Genomic DNA, 19419 nt, shown 5'->3' with positions numbered 1-19419 from the left:
TCTCTATTTTCTGGTTGGCAGGGGATTTGGGATGGAAGGTGGCGGCAACATTGTTGAAGTCAGTTGTTTCAAAAGTCATAACATTCCTGATAAAATACATAAAACACCACCTGGGGGGTCAGGTGCCACCTATCTCAGTACTTTTTCTTCAAAACGTGCCATATGACTTATATCATTTGGACTCGTGTAAAATCATAATTTGTTGCACAAAATTTAAGGTAGGGTTCTATACCTTCCACACTTGCCATTTTCAAAATTAATATTTTATGAACTACTCCTCATATCAAGTCAATTTCTGGTCTTCTCTCTTTTGCGCGTATAAGCTGTTTTCTACGTCCTATAGGCATTTATCTGTCACGAAAATATAGTAAAGAACTAATGAGAATCGTATCATTCCTAGGTTCCAGCTTCCAACATGTTCTTTTATCTTGTCTTGGCAATACCTTGGACTCTTGGAGGCCTGGACTGCTGGACACATTCAGTTAACAAAATGTATACCTCTGCATGGCCTCTGGGACAAAGCTTTGTTGTTGACTTCTTGTGGATCAGAAGCACTTTGTACGAACTAATTAGAGCAAAGATTATCAATGTGTGCAACCCCTTGCTGAAACTCATAAAAGAGAAAAAAAGGGATTCTGATACTATAACACTGGAGTATTAAAATGATATCAAGTGATATTAAAAGCATATCACTTCAGTGCTGTTGGGAAATCAAAAGAAAAAAGAAACAAGTACTGTACGGATGGGAAGTCCACCTTCCTGTTATGGTCAAACCGACAGCTACCAATGCCGGTGACAGTCCAAATCTATTGTCGAACGCCCAAATCTTAGTAATGGAATCCAGAAAACTACACTTTCATCCAGCTGTTTTTCTAACTACCTGTAAAAGTTTCAAATATCATATCAGTGACTCTATCCATGCTCATTCCTATGTAAGATTCAACACTTGGATAACAGATTTTCCTATTATTTTATATATACTAAACAAACCCATACTTCTAAACAGAAACATATAAATTTCGTACCACTCTTGGTAGTTACTAAGAAGCTCCCTCATTCCATACTTTAAAAGTCACATGTTTCTAATCCTTCACCATGACTACCTATATATAGTTCATACTCAATGTGATGATTTGAAGGCTTAAGGCTTAAACCTATATGAAACATTTCTGAACAGAATCTTTATCTCAAATCTACCACCATACTTCATGGATCAAAATATTATTGGTATCGGTGGCACGCAGTTCCCTTCAAATGAAAAATGTGATTATCGGGGAATTCGCAAGAGGAAATGGGGGAAATGGGTATGTGAGATTCGAGAGCCTGGAACAAAAAGTAGAGTATGGTTAGGGAGCTTTTCAACACCGGAAATGGCTGCCATTGCCCATGATGTAGCTGCATTATACTTTAGGGGACAAGGGGCACGACTCAACTTTCCGGAAATGGTAGATAGGCTACCCCGACCAATTAGTTCCAATCCTGATGACATTCGATCAGCAGCTCATGAGGCAGCTTCACGTCTTGTTGGTTCAGCAGGCGCTCTGCTTGAAGTTGAGTGTTCAAGTTCAAGTTCAGGTCCAACGAGAGTTAGACTCTCCCCAAGTCAAATTCAAGCAATCAATGAGTCACCATTGGATTCACCAATGTGGAATGAGTTAACACAAGCGCTGCAGATTGCATCGCCTTTTTCTAACTATACTGAATACAGTGAGTGGGAGCAACACGACTCACTTTGGGAGTTATAGCAAATACGAAAGTTGAGATATTCCATGTACCACGGGGAAGTACTCGATCTGCAGTCTTAATATATATTGATAGATAGGAACAAGGAGAGTGAGTAAGTGAGACAGTGAGTAACACAATATGACGTCAAATTAAAGTCCCTTCGATTATTAAAAAAAAAAATTATCTCAGTCTAGATACAGTATGTTGTGTGCAAACTACTACAAAATGTCCTCAAAAAGAGAATGTGACGAGGTCAGGAGCGCACTCTCACGAAATTGTTTGAATAATATGTTTGCTAATTTGCTATCATTATATCAGTGCAAATGTGAATCCGTTGAGTGAGTGAAGAGATTTGTAAGGTTCTAAATTACATAGCTTGTGGCCTTGTGCGTGTAAGGAAGGATTCAGAAGCCCCGAAGTGTTACCTGGCCGTGTAAATGAGGTGTTTATTGCTCATACATACATATTTACAAAATTACAAGTTCGGTTACTGTTGAAGATATCTAAATTAAATTTTTATGACTTGCATATCAAGGTTTTTTCCTTTCCTTTTATTTTGTTTTTAGATCATATGATTGTCTGATTGGAAGGAGAAGGGGGGTGATGGGGATTATAGTTTGTGGTTTTCCTTGTAACTGGAATAATAATGCAGGGTTCTGTGAAATGTATCCCAGACCTAAACATGATCCTATTCGGGCACTTGTGTCTTCTCCTTAAGTCCTTCCTGAATCTTGTAAGTTATAACCAAAACTTGAATCCAAAACCAATTTGGCCAAACCTCACACTTATTCAATGCTCAAATCCATACCAAACCCCTGCACAATATCAAAATGATGTAGCATAGCAATTGCCGTTGATGATCCATCCAACACTCACGCATCCGTCGTTACCATCTCGAGTCTCGAATCACTTCTACTGTATACGGAAATAATCAGGAAACCTGGGTAAAATTTTAAAATGAGGCTACTTCCAAAAGCTCCGAAAGTTTTGATTAATACGTTGGAAGAATACGTTGCAGACCAGAGAATACAATTTTACGAGAAGGTTATCCCCCCCACTCAATGGAAATATGCCCCCTATCAGGCTATCACCAATGACCAATCCAAACTGTTCTCATCACATACGTTATTCTTTTGATAAATTCAGCCAACATTTTCCTCTCAAATTTAGACAATATTTTGATAAACCATGCGGTAGCTCTGTTAAAAATCAAGAAGGTATGTAACTATTTGAACGTGTATCACTTTTTAACGTAGTACTTATCACTCTTGTAATTTACAGAGGTGGCAAACAATGTGGATTGTGGAACACATAAAAACACTGACTCCGTGACATTCATGCCTTACCATGCTTCTAAAACTAGAAAAAGATAACTCTTTTGCTCATTGACATACCTAAGTGGCTACGTCACACGGATGAGAAGCACAACCATGACGACTATACAAGTCATGAAAAAGATTATGAGCCATGTAAAGCATGTGGTTTTGAAACTTCATGAGTATGTCCCCATTGCCCGTGCATTAGCATGACCAGTACTTGCTAAGCTATGCTCCACTGCCTTCTCAGTAGAATCAAGTAGCTGTATGCAAACCACAACAAAGCTGTATGAGTAATCATCAAGGGGAGCAAAAACATGTAAGACAAAATATGTCCCCACACTGCTAGAGTAAACTTTGGTTATACAACTTTAAGTAAATACTATATAGGTCAGTTCTCTCATGTAACACAATTCCATTAGGTGAATTTTATTAGAGGTTAACACGATAGACTGAATATAATGAGTCCCTACACCTATGCTTCAGCTTCTATTATACTCAAAAACGAGAAAGCACTTCTTCACAAGGATTTTACACACACTTCTGTAAAGCCTACAATTATTTAAGCTTTTTAGGACTGAACAAAGAACCTACCTTAGTAAACACTGGACCAATACTTTCCAATATTTCATATCACACATCAGATCCTTCTTGAGAATGGAGAAGACTTCACTAACCAAGTTCCCATCAGTGAATACACGATGTTTCTGTTTTACTTAGTGAAAAGCAAATCAAATAAGCATTGGGCCCGACAAAATGATACATTGTCAAGCTCTCGAAACCAGCTTGTTCCAAAATAAAATTGGCTTAAATTGCACTTCAGTCTCTAGGCCAACTGGGCACTGTGAATAATGTTATAATGAGAAAATAATCAAAATATAATTTGACACGGGATCAGTGAATCATATGCCTTTTCCGTGTCTTGCAAGGGTTGATTCATCATGAGGCTACTCTCCTTAAGCTGTCGTGCCAGACCAACCATTTCATCTGTCAAGTCCTCCTGAAGCTTTCTGTTCAAAGAAAGCAAAACCAAAAATGTGAACCAACAGTGTGAATACACGAATTCTGAAAAGCACAAATTAACATCCATAGTATAAGTAAAAAAATTCCTGATAATGCCTTTCATTCCATGGAGATGGATATATAAGTATTCAAGCAGTTGTCATTCTGCTTCAAAGATATCAGAGTACCTATGCTTTTCGATGTGTGTCTATGCCCCAGCATCCAACTTGGCAGGGCTTGATGGATCAACTTCTGTAATATCATCATTTACATCTTCAGCTTTTGGATGAGATCTGAGCAGTTGACCACCACTATAATCATTGTAAATAATAAGATACACGAAAGAAAGAACAAGACCACCAAAATCGGTTGGGGTTACAGCTTAACTTGCATTCCTTCAATATATATGTTATGAAAAAGAGCCTTACACTAATCTCCTTCGCAATAGTGGAGGAGGAATGCGTGTTTTTTACTCCATTCTATGAGCTATTTGCTCATCTCTAGCCACATCAACAGCCTCCAAAGATCCTGGCATATCAAACTAGTAATGTTGCCAAAAAGTTGATTAAGGTGATGTTTTACCAAATATGATCAAAACACTAAGTGATGACAAAAGAGATGAATAACGTAGAGAAGTAGTAAGAAAAGTAATGGTGATCGAGAGAATGATGAGACTGTACCTTTCGATTTCCTACGTACCCAAATTATCAATGGGATCAAGTCTCAAGAATGTAGTTCTTTATCAAAAATAGTTTGGTATTTATATGTGTAGAGTAGAGATTTCTTGTAGCTCAAGTAATCTTGTAGCTTAAGTAATTGTAATTGAATATAATTTTCAATTGATAATTATTTCTTTGATAAGAAACGAATCTGGACATAAATTAATATACGTTAGTGGCAAACCATGTGGTTAAGGTTCAGCTTTAGACACATGAGTTAATGGGCATATACATTTATCGATGGTATTGCAAATTAGGTTTTAGCCCTGTCGATTAAACAAATAAAAATGGAGACCCCTACTACTGGATGTTTGCCACGTAGGTAGGGGTCGAAACAGGTGACATGCTAAAGTAGCTAATAAAGGAACTCAGCAAAAACAAATAAACAAAAAAAGAAAGAAGTACGAAACTTAGCAGATAGAATTGAGTCAAAACTCAGATCAAGCTAAATAACCTATTAAAGAGTAGGTTCGAGCATAGGATCTCTTAGCCAGTGTACAACAACCCAAGCAAGTCATTGATATGTCAAACAAAACCACTATGAAGTAAGTATTTTACATCTGGCTAAAAAGAGGCTCTCAGGCAGAAAGCATTAAAGAATTGGATCAGAGTGGGGGGGTCAAAATGCTGCAATTCCATTTAATAGCTCCAGACAGTAGAGTATGGATACATTGCAGCAGAAAAATGAGGAAATCAGACTATCATCTTAAAGCAAGTCCAAATGTCCAATGGGGGTGCTATATGGGCAATTATGGCAATTATCTTAGAGTATCCATACTTGCCATTGATGCAGGATAGGATACCTATACTCTAGATGATTCTAGAATAATATTATTAGGAGTTAAGTTATTTCTTAATTTGTGTCAAATTAGAATTAAAAGTAATTGTTGGGGGGGGGGATATGATGGTGATGGATCGCTTTCTAGATAGGAATCTAAAAAGTGTAGCTCTGAATACCAATTAATGTTGAACGAAGTAGAGATTTAGAAGAAAGAGATTATGAAATCTCGATTAGTAGAGAAGTGAAGAAGAAAGATAATAGATATAGATGAACAAGAACAATAAGTAAAAAGAAGATGAAGATTTAGAATACAATAGGGATGATAGGAAAGATAGATCAAATAAAATAAAATAAGATTAAATTCAATTCAATTGATAAATAATCATAATGAGTTGGTTCTTACAAAATACTAGAGAAGCCATATTTATAGATATGGCTTCTTGGACTCTAAGCAATGCAAAATAGGAATTACTTCTAATTCTAATTCGACACAAATTAAGAAATAACTTAAGTCCTAATAATAATCGAGAATCATCTAGAGTATAGGTACCCTATCCGACATCAGCCATCATCTTAAAGAAGGTAAGAAACGGTAAAATTTGTGCGATATGTACGTCACTTAGTATACATACAGAACAATTTTTGCCCTGAATGCATTTTTTTTTACATGCTAAAAATCCCCAGTGGAACATTTTCACCTGCTAAATATACCTAGCATGCTAAAAGTTTCAAATTGCTGAGTTGGCACCCTACTAGCATGCAAAATATACCATTCCCCATTGGACTTGCGGTTAGAGGTGATTATTAGAAGGCAAGTGGCTTAGTATTCTCAATTCTCAAACATCTTGGACCAACAGGCGGAACATAAAGTGGAAACCTAAGTTAATTTTCTGCCATTCCAAAATCCAAAGGGGATCCGTATAGACCAGATGTGTCTCTTAAAACAACAGCCTTATTTCTACGGGTGTCACCATGGACCCGGTCGTTAAAAGCATTTGTAAGAAAACTTGAAATGATATTATCCATATGGTTTTCTCAAAGGACTTAAACCATTACACGCACCGGTGGGTAGGAAAACCTGGCAGCAATGTCTTCAATCTTCTCCGAGTAGCCACTATCTATGATCTTCCACATGATTGTTTTCTCAGAAAATGAAGATAAAGAAGATATTACAGATTAGACAGAATTTACAAGACTATCAAAACAAAGAAAGTGATAAGGCCCTCATGTACATACAAACATAGCAGCCTCCTCCTATAATTCCCAAGTTTTAATTGGCCACATGCGTAGCAATGCCACAGCTTCAAGGGTTTTTTAAGGAGTCATCATTAAATATCACAACTAATTTTAGCCCTAATTGTTTTCACATAATTATTGCATACATAAAAAGCTATTGCATGCACATAGTAACACAGGATGACAAACAGGAGAGAAAAATATGCTAACCTTGGCAAGCCATCCGGCGTAGTCTCTGCCTTCAGTTGTTCCAATAACTCCCATAGTAAACAAATTTGTATTACTTACATGCATGAGCTTTGCCTCATTCTGTTGACGAGGTGCCGCGCTAAGCAACGTTAGCAAGTTTATCTCAGTCTTGCTGACTCCCATGACAAAATCTGGAACAATTAACAATTCTTTTTCAGATATCATCTACAGTCTTTTTTTTTTTTTTATTCCTTAAGACACTACATGGTCTCTTTTGAGGCATATCTTCAAACAGATTACGAAGAACCAGTAATAAGAACGAGATTGTGCAGTTATCAGCTTTCTGTTGTGGGCCTTTAATGTCTACGAATTTCAACAAGCGAAGGACAGTTATCGAAACATTCCGGTATGTCTCGTACTAGAACCATTAAAACTGATATTTTACGAAACGTTCTTCTTTGAAAAGTAAGAATAACAGCTGTTTACAGGTGTGATTTGGAGCTGCAAAGTAGCGTACGTTTTCTCTTTATGTTGCCATACTTTGATTTCATGTATGTCAATACTATTTTTTGTATTGCTTTGTGGTTACTATTTTAGTGTTGTATCGGTGTATTCTTTGGTTGAAGTTTTTATAAACTATGTTGCAAGAAATGTGCGTGATAGCTTTATATTGCTCACATATTCCATGTTCTAGAAATAGGCGCAACTGTTTTTCAACGCTGGGAAGGGTGCAAACGCTTTCAGGTTGATATATGAATGTAGGGATGGATAATTCTATATGTTTCTAGATGACCAATATGCATATTGCCGAGTTCTTGCATTGAATAATCCATGTACTGCTTACAGTTTTTTCTTTCTTTCAAATATATATACTTTTATGTTTATATGTAAAAATAAGTCACAATTATGTTTGTTTCATTATTTGCAATGTATTTGGACTTTGAAATGATATAGAGATATGTTTTGACGTATTTTTATGCTTGTTATTAGATCACTATTGTTGGGGTTTTGAGTTCTTGCTTTTTTGATTGGATGGTGTGTTAAAGGGGAAGAAAATTGAGAAAAATAAGCAAAAATTGTAAAGGAGATTTTTTTTTTACTTTATTATTATTTTATTGCATTATTGAACTTTTTAGGATGGGCATTTGGAATTTGGTAACAATCAATTTAAACCGTCAATTGAATTGTTTTTCAGGTCGGTCTTGTTCATGTGTAGACCTGCATTTTACCATTATTGTTGTTGTTGTTGAGGAAACTGAATATTATATTATTTGTGTTTTTTTTTAACAGAAAATTAAGTGGTTAACTGGGGGATTTAATATGGAGAAGGAAAAAGGAAAAGGAAGCTTGAAGTTAAACATTGCGATCATTCATCCTGATCTTGGAATAGGTTCAATTATCATCTCATTCCTTATTTAAGATAGTTTTGCTGATTGTGAGTAGTATTTTATCACGATGTTTGAATACATAACACTTTAGCTATTTATCTTTTACTTTTTAAGTATGGAAGTTGTAGAGTACCTTACAGATAGAATCTTTAGCTTAAGGAATCAGTTGACTAAGAATGGCTTTCACATCTTGGAGTTTAGTTCTAGTCACTCTCTTTAGTTTTATTTCAGTTTTTCTTTTTCTAGGTTAAATAATGAAGATATGTTATGTACTTTTTCAAAGAAATTTTAAAGTTGTAGTATTAGTGTGGTCTTTTATCTTTGATACATGCGTCGAAAACTACTTGAACAGTTGGATATTTTTATTTTTATTATTTTTTTTTTGTCCTACAATCGTTTACTTAAGGAAGAGTTCTATTGTTACCAATACCATCTTTTTATTGAGTAAAAAAACACATGATTTTCATCACTATTTTGTGAGCGGTTGATCTATCCTGTGTAGGTGGAGCTGAAAGGTTAATTGTTGACGCTGCTGTTGAACTAACATCACAAGGCCACAATGTCCATATATTCACTTCACATCATGACAAAACTCGGTGTTTTGAGGAAACTCTTGATGGTGTGTATTTTTGTTTCACTCTTCTTGAAGTTATTGTAGTGACTCTGAGCACAATAATAAATTATGTGTAAGAATAATTATGGCTGTGTTTGGTTCATAGATTAAGTTTCCACGGAAAGCTAAATTCATGGCTTCATGCAATCTCCCCCTCCTCTCTTTTTTCATACGATCTCTCCCTCTTATTCAGTATCAATGCAATTTTTCCTTATGGACCAAGCAAGACCATATATGACATTCATCCGTGTGATAGCCAGTGTTACCATAATATGACATGGTGATTGTATAAGAAAGAAGCTTGACTGTGGAAAAATCCTTGTTTAACTATTCAGGAAGTGATTAGTTATGATGAACGTGTATAAAAAATTAGGCATTTCATAAAGGCCCTGATGCTAAACACGAAGTAGAATAGAGCTGTTAGTCCACTAAAATATAAGACACCTAAAAGGCGAGAAGGCTACAAACAATGTAGAGCAGCAGAGGAGTCAAGGATTCAAACGGTTGGCAATTCTGCTGCCTTTAGTAGATTTGAGAAACTTCTATCATATCGTCTTCATCTTTCTTTGTTTTGTAGTGTGAACAATTCCCAAGATGCAACACGTTCTCGTAAACCATAGCTCTTATACAGTTGTAATGCAATTTTTCCTTGGGAACCAAGCAAAACCATTTGAGAATAAGCATGTGATTATATTACTTGTTCATGGCAAGTTGCTTCCTAATACTTATGAAGCTTCCGTATGCATTTATCATCCAGGTACATTTCCAGTAACGGTATATGGCTCTTTCCTACCTCGACATATAATCTACCGTTTCCACGCCGTCTGTGCATATTTACGATGTATCTTTGTTGCTCTCTGTGTACTACTAAGGTGGCGGGCATCTTTTGATGTTGTATTGGCAGACCAAGTCTCTATCGTCATCCCCTTCATAAAGACTATGAAGTCAACAAAAGTAAAATATAATTCCTTCTGATTTTTTTGGTGAAGCCTCGTGGAACTAGTTAATTTATATAGTGGCAGATAATCTCTCCAGGTTGTCTTCTATTGCCATTTTCCTGATTTGTTACTGGCACAACATTCAACTGCTCTGAGAAGGGTATATCGGAAACCAATCGACATGCTTGAAGAAGCAACTACTGGTTTGTTAATCACTAATTACACTTTCTCCATTCTCATTTGAAATGCATTTGCATCCACTAATTTCCATTTTATTCCATGCATATATCTGAGTGCTATTCGAATATACAGGGATGGCAGATCTGATTCTTGTTAACAGCAGATTTACGGCTTCCACTTTTGCCAATACATTCAAGCTTCTTAATTCACGGGGAATCCAACCAGCCGTTCTTTACCCTGCAGTTAATGTGGAGCAGTTTGATGAATCCACTTCTTATAAGTAATCAGCATGTTTGTATATCTTGGTATCTTGTAGGCTCAGCTGTTCTAACGTTATTCAGAGTATTTTGGTTATTCTACTTATCCTTGAAATGTCACATTTGAGTTACTTTTGTCACGCAGGAATTTTTTATCAATCAACCGTTTTGAAAGAAAAAAGAACATTGAGTTAGCTATTTCTTCATTTTCAATTCTTCGTTCGCTGCAAGATGTTTCTGAAGGTCAATATTTGGCCGGGGCTTCCCTGACCATTGCAGGTGAACTTCTTTGTCAATTTCCTGCTCATGACATCAACATGCAATATTGAATTGTTGAATCAGAGTATAGGATACCCTTAAGTCAAATCCAACAATCAGAGTCAGTAGTCCATGTCAATATGTCATTGTACTTTCTCTACCCTGAATCTTAACTCATTGACTAGACAATCTCCAGCAGGAATATTTGTTCCCGACAGCCGTAGGCAGATAAGGTGCCATAGAAAGAGTGCTTTAGGGATGGGGACGAGGATGCTCCTAAGGTTAAAGTTTTGTAAATGTGTCTTAGCCGAGTAATGAGAGTGCAATCTGGGAGTTCTTCTTGCACGTAGTTGTTCAAAGGAAGTTGAGTGGAATTTTCAGCACTGCAGGACATTTGTTGTACCGTGTGCAGACACATTTTAGTGATAAATAAGGACTTTGGGATAACCATGCGAGAGTTTTTTGTGCTTGGTATATGATGCTAGAGGGCCAGATATGGAACCCTTAAGCTTCCTATAAGTTTGACCTTATTGGCCTGTTGTTGATATTTATGTCTCAACTCTCAACCTGATCAGATTTTGTACCAATAAAAAAAAAATGCAAAACGTGATCAGATCTTGTATTGTGCTGATTTTGAGGATTATGTATCGTAGTGTGGATCAGCTGTTCTAGATAAGCTATATGAGTTACATTATTGTGCTTAAACATCATATTCAGTCGATTTTAGATGTACACGCCCTTAGATGAGATGATGGGAATTTTTTTGTGATAAATGCGTATGTTGTCTCGGTCTCTTTCCAACTTTCTTTTTAATGACCAGTTTTCCATATAAAATATCTGTCATTCCAGGTGGCTTTGATAAACGCCTCAGAGAGAATGTGGATTATCTGGAGGAACTGAAAAGCTTAGCAGAAAGGGAAGGAGTCTCCGACCGGATTAACTTCATTACATCCTGTTCCACAGCAGAAAGAAATGCACTGCTCTCTCAATGTTTATGTGTTTTATACACTCCGAAGGTGGATAGAATTTAATTTTGTCCTTTTATTTGGTAAGGTCCAAAATATGTTCAAAAGACAGGAATATAACTTTTTCCTAATGTAGGATGAGCACTTTGGCATTGTTCCCTTGGAAGCAATGGCAGCTCAGAAGCCTGTTATTGCATGCAACAGTGGTGGCCCTGTAGAGACTGTTAAGGATGGCGTCACCGGGTTTCTCTGTGATCCCACCCCTCAAGATTTCTCACTTGCTATGGCAAAGCTTATTAAGGATCCCAGTGTAGTAGATAAGATGGGTAGAGAAGCACGACAGCATGTCAGTGAGTCTTTCTCCACCAAAGTTTTTGGCCAACGACTTAACCAATATCTGATTGATGTCGTAAGGAGAAAGAGTGAGTGAGAAGACAAACACACACAGAATGAAGATTTTCTTTACCAAAATTTGCAGACTGCAGTACTTTGAAAATGAGTGGAGGTTGCATTTTTGTATCGAGACATTGCAGAATGAGAAAATATTGCTGTAATTTTTTGAGTTGCTGACGAAGGTATAGTTTCAAATTTCCAATCCACTAATCCACCAGTTAACTTAACCCAACTATATTAGCAATCAGCTAATTAGATAGAATGTTGATTTCATTTCACATGTTTTGGTAATTATTGCTGTCCGTTTCTGGTCACCTACTTGTTTTTAGTACGGGGTTGGCTGCTGTTGCTGTGTAGTAGTTGTTGCACTTGTTCCTTACGCAACAATTTTGTATTTCGGTTCAACAGTTACTCTTTTTGTCATTGTCAAGATTAATTCGCCTTATGTGAAGGAATAGGTAAGCAACCCACTGACATTTTCTTAATCATAAACAATTAACTTGCATGATGTATTGTTGTGAACCACTTGGTACTTAGAGGATCCCGACTATAGTCAGAGAACATGTATGGTTAGATTCCATTTGTTTATTTGGTGGAATCTGGCATATCTTATGCCAGCAATCAGGGAGAGGTTTCATATTTAATTTCCTGGATCCACTAGTGAGGCAGGTGCGAATGGGCTTTCATATCCAGTTGAGAGAGATGGATGGGGATATCACTTTTTCAACGACTATTTTAAGGGTCATGTTGGTCTGTGGAAATCTATCAGGTGTTATTTGTTGTCAGTGGCCATCAATATTAGAATGAATGTTTGAATGGTGAAGGTGTGGATAAATAATATGTTCTGTATGTCACGAAGTGATACGTTAAATGTTGGTGGGGGACGAGAAATTTGGCGTTTGGGTTATGCTGCTTTCTTACAGGTATTTCTAATCGGAAGCCTCTTTTCACCCAGGAATATCGGTTGTCGCTAAACAGGTAATTATTTCATCATGGAGTTAATTTGTCTTGTTTCATCAAACAAAACTAGATTTACTTGTATCATATAGGCATGTTATATAAGGTTGTGCTTATTATCGGAGAAAATAAATAAGATTGTGCTTGTTTACCTTGCAAATTGGAAAAACTTTCCCATTTTACCTTTCCAACCAAAAGAGTGACTCTTTCAAGGACATAGACACAAAGTTGTTGCCTTTTTTCCATCTTAGCTTTTGTATGGTGATTGCTATGACAATATGTTTATGATGATATATCATATATCAGAAGGTTTGTATATGTCCTATGTTGTACTTAAAATTGTATAGAGATTAATGCTATAAAGGTGTTAAATCCCGCATTGCGTCTTAACAAATGAGGTTTTGTTTGTCTTCATCAGGAAAGTTTGTTATGCTTTTGTTTTTGTCTTTATTCAGATTTAAGGAAAACTGAAGCTTTGTATTCATTCTGCATTTCTGCTAGACGCCACACCCCCCCCCCCCCCCAGGCATCAATTTGGTGTTATACTGTTATTAGCAAATTGTTTGCAGGAAAGGGTGGATTTAGTGCAATCTAGGGTCCCCCCGAATTGATAACTAAATTGACAACAGTGAGAAAAGATAATTTTATGTAATTTAGCCTATGGCTATTTTTATGGTTGCTTTAATTGTGATTTCCACTTTGTATTTAATTGGTTTTAGGCTGTAATAATATTTTAGGCTTACCACCTATGGCCAATTAGAATTGTTATCAATTAGGGATCGGCCATGAACGATTTGAAAATTCACTCCTTATCAGGTTAGGTTAAAACCATTTTTGACCCTTTAATGAGAGTTGTGCAGTTAAATTGCTACTCGTTTGAAGAGCGAGTAGGTGTAATCGGTCGGGTATTAATCGGGCAATTTTTCATAACACTATATTTTTTTACAAATACTTACTAAATATATTTAACTTTGAAATACCAACATAATGAAGCCAATTAAGAACCCAATCAATCAAATGAATCAATAAACAATTAAAACACTCAATCAACTAAAATAAATATGATTAAAGTGTAGAACTTTACAGAATCAAGGGTTGGTCGAATCAGTGAAATGTTGAGTTCAATGTTCAACATTAAAATAGTGAACACAATTACTCGGCTAATCGGCCAAGTACTCGGGGAGTTTTTAAGCCCGATTGTGATCGGAGATTAAACTGTTAGTCGGGTCGGCTAAATAGCGAGTTGCGATTACTCGGCGAGTACTCAACGATTTAATATCCCAATTCAGAGTGCATCAGACTCGTTGTGGTTGTGAAATACTTGGATAGTGTGCTAAAGGATGTGTAGCCACTTACTAGCTGGTAAATGACAAGGTTAGGGTGACAATGTAAACCTTGAGGTAGAGCTCAACGTACTACAAAAGTTTAGACTGGGGAAACTGTAATGGGTGAAAAACTGAAACTTTTAATTAGTAAGAAAAAAAAATCGTAAGAATTTAACGAAAAAAAAAAATCGTAAGAGTTAGCACAGTATAAGATTGACACTAGTTAAAATATGAAAATGGTCGTTTCTTAGTTTTCAAGACTTAAATTCCCATGCTTGTATATGGTATATGGAGTATGATGGCATTATGGTATTACTAGCCATGAAACTTTGATATTATTCCCCAAATTTATATGAATTTGGTAACTTACAGTCCTTTTTGTCGTCTGAAGGAGGCATATGAGGTTAGTTTCGTTTGTGAACAAGTTAAGTTCCTATCTTAATTTATTTGATACCTGCAGCAATTGTCAGAAATGTTTAATTTATTGTCATTTTAAATTTCCTATTTTTCCTTTGTCTCTTTTAGGAGTAATGGTGTGTGAATCTAGAAGAGTTACCAGGAAGGATGATTGCAGAGTTGCGGAATGGAGTTCGATGTAGTACCTTGTCCAGTCACATGGTAAATAAATATGGATGGTCTCCTTTTTTAAATGTCTTTTGTTGATCGGCAAAAGTACAGGGAGAGGATGATTTGCCTGTCTGTTGTTGTTTTGTGTCATGTTTGATTGTATGCTGATAGATCTGAGTGTTGAAGGAACATGTATCTCTATTTTGCAATCAAGTAGGCCACTCCTGGAACTGGGATCGCTAGTTGTATTTTTATCTGAAAAAAGTTGATGATTAACTTATAGTCTTATATTGTCTTTACATTGTTGAGCAATGAGCATTCTCTATTTATAGCTAATTATTGTGAGTCCGATTGCAGTGGCGATTTTGTTTTCATGGATTTGTATTTGATGCACCTACAGACACTGAAACACTTACAGTTTCATTTTTGACACAGGTCTGATGTCTTGAGGTTAAATAGGGAATTGTATTGGAATTAGGAAGTTACATACACTCTTAGTTGGTTGGGATTAAAGTTGGATTTGGAATACTATATATTGATTTAAAAATCACTTTCCATTCCAATCTATTTCTATCTATATCTTAATATTAAAGTTCCCATAAGGGATATTTTTCGAACTCTATTAAAATTCTACATCATTTCCTATTCAAATGGGAATCTTTTTTTACTACGAGAACTCTTCTTAAAACAAATTCTAACACTTCTAATTAAAGCGGAAATCATTCTCCTATTAAAATGGGAATTCTTCTCCTATTGAAAAGGGAAAATCTAACATATCTAATTAAAACGAGAACAAATTAGTCTTAATATTAAAGCTCCCACAAAAGGCATTTTTCGAGCTCTATTAAAATTACACGTCATCATCTCCTATTAAAACGGGAATTCCTTTCCTAACGGGAATCAATTTCCTATTAAAACATAAATTCCTCCTCTATTAGAAAAAATAAATTATAACACTTCTAATTAAAACGGAAATCTTTTTCCTATTAAAACAGGAATTCCTTCTATATTGAAAAGGAAAAATATAACATATTTAATTAAAATGAAAATTATTAAATTAAATCAACTATTAAAACGGGATTAAAAAATAGGTTTATAAAATTTAATTAAAACAATTTGTTAGAAAATTAAAACGAGTTTTTAAAATTTAATTAAAACGATTTGTTATGAAATTACAATAGATTAGCGACTAAAACGGGAATCACGATTTGGTAGAAAATTTCTATATGTATATAATTATGATTGTTGAACATGTTTACAAAAGAGACCGTACGCATGCACGGGCCTACTTTCTAGTTAAATATATGGAAGATATACATTTCCTGCTTCCTCGAATAAAGAAAATAAGCAATCACTTGATTACTAAGAATAATTTTTTATATATCTTTGTTATGTCTTTGGATTTGATTTGCGGTTTGGAATATTTCGTTCAGATCGATCACTTCAGTACTGCATTTTTTTTAGAAGTTTAGATCCTAAAATTTTTTGGTATTTAGTTTTTGCTGTCTAAAACTCTCTTTGTTGTTGACTTGTTGCCCAGTGTTTTAAAAGAAACAAATCACTACCATGGAAAAAGAAGTAGAACATCACGAAGAAACTGAAGAAAATGGAAAGAGAAGATAGCCATTTTTCAGAGCTCAGATTACCTCTCAAATCCTTTGTAAATGCAGAGGTGTCTGCAAACCATGGTATGATTTAATTGTTCATCCTAGTTTTTCCAAGTGACATTATTCAAAAGCATTAAAAACTAAATCACCTACTTGGGTTCTTCTTCGTTCGTCACTTCAATAACAAAGACTATTACTTAATTGATCCTAGAACTTTTGATAATTTTTCTACTTCGGCGACCGCATATAAGATTGGATTCCCAGAGTTTAAAAAAAATTACGCCTCTAGTAATAATGCACTTAATGTTCACGAAGTGTTGCCGCCGTTAATGGGTCGATATGTTTTTCTCCTGAGTCTTATATAATATTACTGAAGCCGTATTATATCTGCAATCCCATTACAGGATCGTGTTTCACAGTCCAGAAGTCGCCGAAGGTTGGCAGTAATTTGGGATATGGCAAAAATTCTGTACATAAATAATTCGAGAATTATTCGGTGATTCAAAAAAACGGTACTGTCAAATATTAGGTCAAAAATTCACAATACGGCAATTATGTGGTGTTTAATTAATACGCGTTTTAAAAGTTTGGTTGCAAAATTTCAAAAGTCAAAAATTCGTAATATTATGTTAGTAAATATTAATAATAATTGTCATTATTTACAACATCTATCTAACAAAATATAACGGGGTGGGACCTGAAGGCCCCATCTTCCTCACAAAATATGACATGGCAAATCGAAGTGATTTAGGAGTTTGTGCAATTTTGTTAAACCAAATTAGTGTCCATGGGATCTATCCAAAAAACACTAAAAAATCAACAATTACAGCTGGACTTATAAACACTGGACTAGCCCATAAACTATTGGGCCTCGAAATTTGACATGGTATTGCATATAGGACTGGCCCAATTGATGTTATTGGGCTGGCCTTGATTGGGTTTTCTGGCGCCAAAGACGTGATGAGTTGTTCAGTCCGTTACGGGCAAACCCTAGTAACAAACATATCTAAACAATTTAGCTACAAAAACATTGAAACCAATTGAATAGTCACCTTCATTTATTTGTTTTTGGATTGAAATTAATGTTCAAATTTCAAAATATACACACCATAACATGACAATTTAAATATTGTCCAAAAAGTATAAAATCAAAACGTTTTGATTAATTTATCACTAAAAATGTAAGAGTGAGGGACTTAAAATAAGAATGAAGACATAAAGTACATAAAAATAACAAAAACACAACCAAATTTTCATTCATTCATTTTTTTATTTTTTTTTAGCCGAATTCAAAAATTCGGCAAAATCTGTATTATTCGTTTCAAGACAAAAAATCGCGAATTATTGCAAATCTTTCAAACATTCGGAAGTATTATACGTTTTGTAATTCACTTCGCGAATAATTAGGTGAATTGCTAAGGGCATCTCCAATGGGGGGTGTAAACCGTATAGAGTGGAAATTTTACACCCCAAATATAAAAAAAACTCTCTCCAATGGGGGTACTATACCGTAGGTAATAGTGTATTAGCTAATAGAGAGGGTGGGGAATTCCCCTTCTCTCTATTAGTTAATAAAAAGCCCGGACGTCACTTCAACACACGTTTGAAGCTTTATTTTTCTGTTTGCGACGGTCTAAGTCCGTCGCTCAGTGATATATTAAACTTAAAAACACGGACGTTGCTTTGAATGACGTTTGAAAGTGGACCACTATTTGTTTTAAGCTTTTGCGACGGACCAAATCCGTTATTTTACATTATTTTGAATGGGCTGTGATAGTTTAAGTCCGTTGCTATCTATTTTTACACATTTGCCTCCACCTACTATTGGAATAGCCACAAATAGTAAATATACACTTTATGTATTTGGGATTTCTCTATAGTGTATAATCCTAATGGCGCCTATGTGGAGTCTATGTGGAGGTGGATTTTTCCACTCTCCATTGGAGATGCCCTTTAACAAGAAATTTAGTGGTGATTATAAGATTGTTCGGATATTGAAGAATTCAGCGAAAGAAAGATGGCAACGAGGTTGAGGTGTAGTCTGCATTTGGGCAGATGGAGAGAAGTATCGATAAATGTACCATGCCTTACTAAAGTGGTGCAAAGTAACGTACTTGTGAATGGACGATATCATTGGGCAGCGTATACAGTTGTTAATTGTGTGATTGTTTCTTTTGATGTGGCTACTGAGGAATTTAATACAATCCAACTGCCTACCAATTTCAACAAACGCAACAATCTCAACATAATCGATGGTTTAATGGTGTTAGGAGACTGCCTCAGCATGATTGTTGATCGTGCAAGGGGATATGGGTTCTGAAAGATTATGGAGTAGAGAGTTCTTTGTCTATGGATTATGTGATAAATATAGAGAATATGCTTTGCCAGGGGAGTCATGAAGTGATAGAAGATAGAACTAAGGAACGGTGCGCTCTTGATAAGAAAGGCATCGGATATTGTGACCCCCAGAAGAACACTTTTAGGCCTATCGCAATCCACACGTACAACAACAAGAAGAAAAAAGTACTAATAGATTTTGCTCGCAATAGCACAGGTGGGGAGCCCTATTTTCACCCAAGAATATTGGTCATGACTAAAGAGGTATCAAAATCCAAATGGATGTCGTTTTTATGCTCTATTTTTCGATTTGACAGTGAGCCCTTCAGTGTACCGTATAATCTATATGTGTTTTAAGGACAATACATATATTCAATAAAGAGATTTTGGTGTTGTTTCAAACGATTCTCTAATCTCTATTTATCTTAATTTCTCAATTTACTCTAGGAACTGTAGGGCTTGTAGGCAAACGATGCATATAATAATCTTAGGTTCATATTGTCACCAGTTCCTTAAGCATATCTCATCTTCTGTTTCTCAATATTAAACTTATCATTTTTATCATCCATGTTTGTGTATTCTCTTTGAGCAAAAAATTTAGACTCCACTCAATCTTCAGAAGAAGATATGGGCTGATCAGGATTTCCCAGCGCAAGATTAACGTAT

The 19419-nt window shown here is 35.6% G+C and overlaps 2 protein-coding genes across 15 annotated transcripts; one reads left to right on the top strand and one right to left on the bottom strand.

Moving 5' to 3' along the window:
- Positions 1-1135: 1135 nt before the first annotated feature.
- Positions 1136-7373, bottom strand: LOC147491219 (uncharacterized). 10 transcript variants are annotated; one of them, XM_086564412.1, is made up of 7 exons: positions 6990-7373; positions 6606-6686; positions 4472-4584; positions 4232-4354; positions 3636-4051; positions 3120-3304; positions 1136-2665 (listed from the first exon to the last, which is right to left on the bottom strand). In XM_086564412.1, the coding sequence occupies exons 1-3, from the start codon at positions 7191-7193 to the stop codon at positions 4513-4515; spliced, it is 357 nt and encodes a 118-aa protein (XP_086420538.1). In that variant the 5' UTR covers positions 7194-7373; the 3' UTR covers positions 1136-2665; positions 3120-3304; positions 3636-4051; positions 4232-4354; positions 4472-4512. The 10 variants fall into 10 exon arrangements, 3 of the variants coding, with proteins under 3 accessions (XP_086420538.1, XP_086420536.1, XP_086420537.1); XR_015197682.1 differs by lacking the exon at positions 1136-2665 and having other exon boundaries at positions 2948-3304; positions 4232-4336; positions 4472-4571; XM_086564410.1 differs by lacking the exon at positions 1136-2665 and having other exon boundaries at positions 2948-3304.
- Positions 7356-15110, top strand: LOC147491218 (uncharacterized). 5 transcript variants are annotated; one of them, XM_086564406.1, is made up of 11 exons: positions 7461-7481; positions 8259-8358; positions 8859-8975; positions 9727-9923; positions 10005-10110; positions 10220-10367; positions 10490-10623; positions 11452-11618; positions 11704-12938; positions 14634-14666; positions 14768-15110. In XM_086564406.1, exons 2-9 carry the CDS (start codon positions 8289-8291, stop codon positions 11995-11997), a joined length of 1233 nt encoding a protein of 410 aa, XP_086420532.1. In that variant the 5' UTR covers positions 7461-7481; positions 8259-8288; the 3' UTR covers positions 11998-12938; positions 14634-14666; positions 14768-15110. The 5 variants fall into 5 exon arrangements, with proteins under 5 accessions (XP_086420535.1, XP_086420532.1, XP_086420531.1 ...); XM_086564409.1 differs by lacking the exons at positions 7461-7481; positions 14634-14666 and adding an exon at positions 7356-7374; XM_086564405.1 differs by lacking the exon at positions 14634-14666.
- The last annotated feature ends 4309 nt before the right edge of the window (positions 15111-19419 follow it).

The sequence above is a fragment of the Coptis chinensis genome, chromosome 6 (genome assembly GCF_015680905.1).
Source record: "Coptis chinensis isolate HL-2020 chromosome 6, ASM1568090v1, whole genome shotgun sequence".
NCBI lineage: Eukaryota > Viridiplantae > Streptophyta > Magnoliopsida > Ranunculales > Ranunculaceae > Coptis > Coptis chinensis.
Note: the sequence above shows the minus strand (reverse complement) of the source record. Positions and strands in the feature narration are given on the sequence as shown.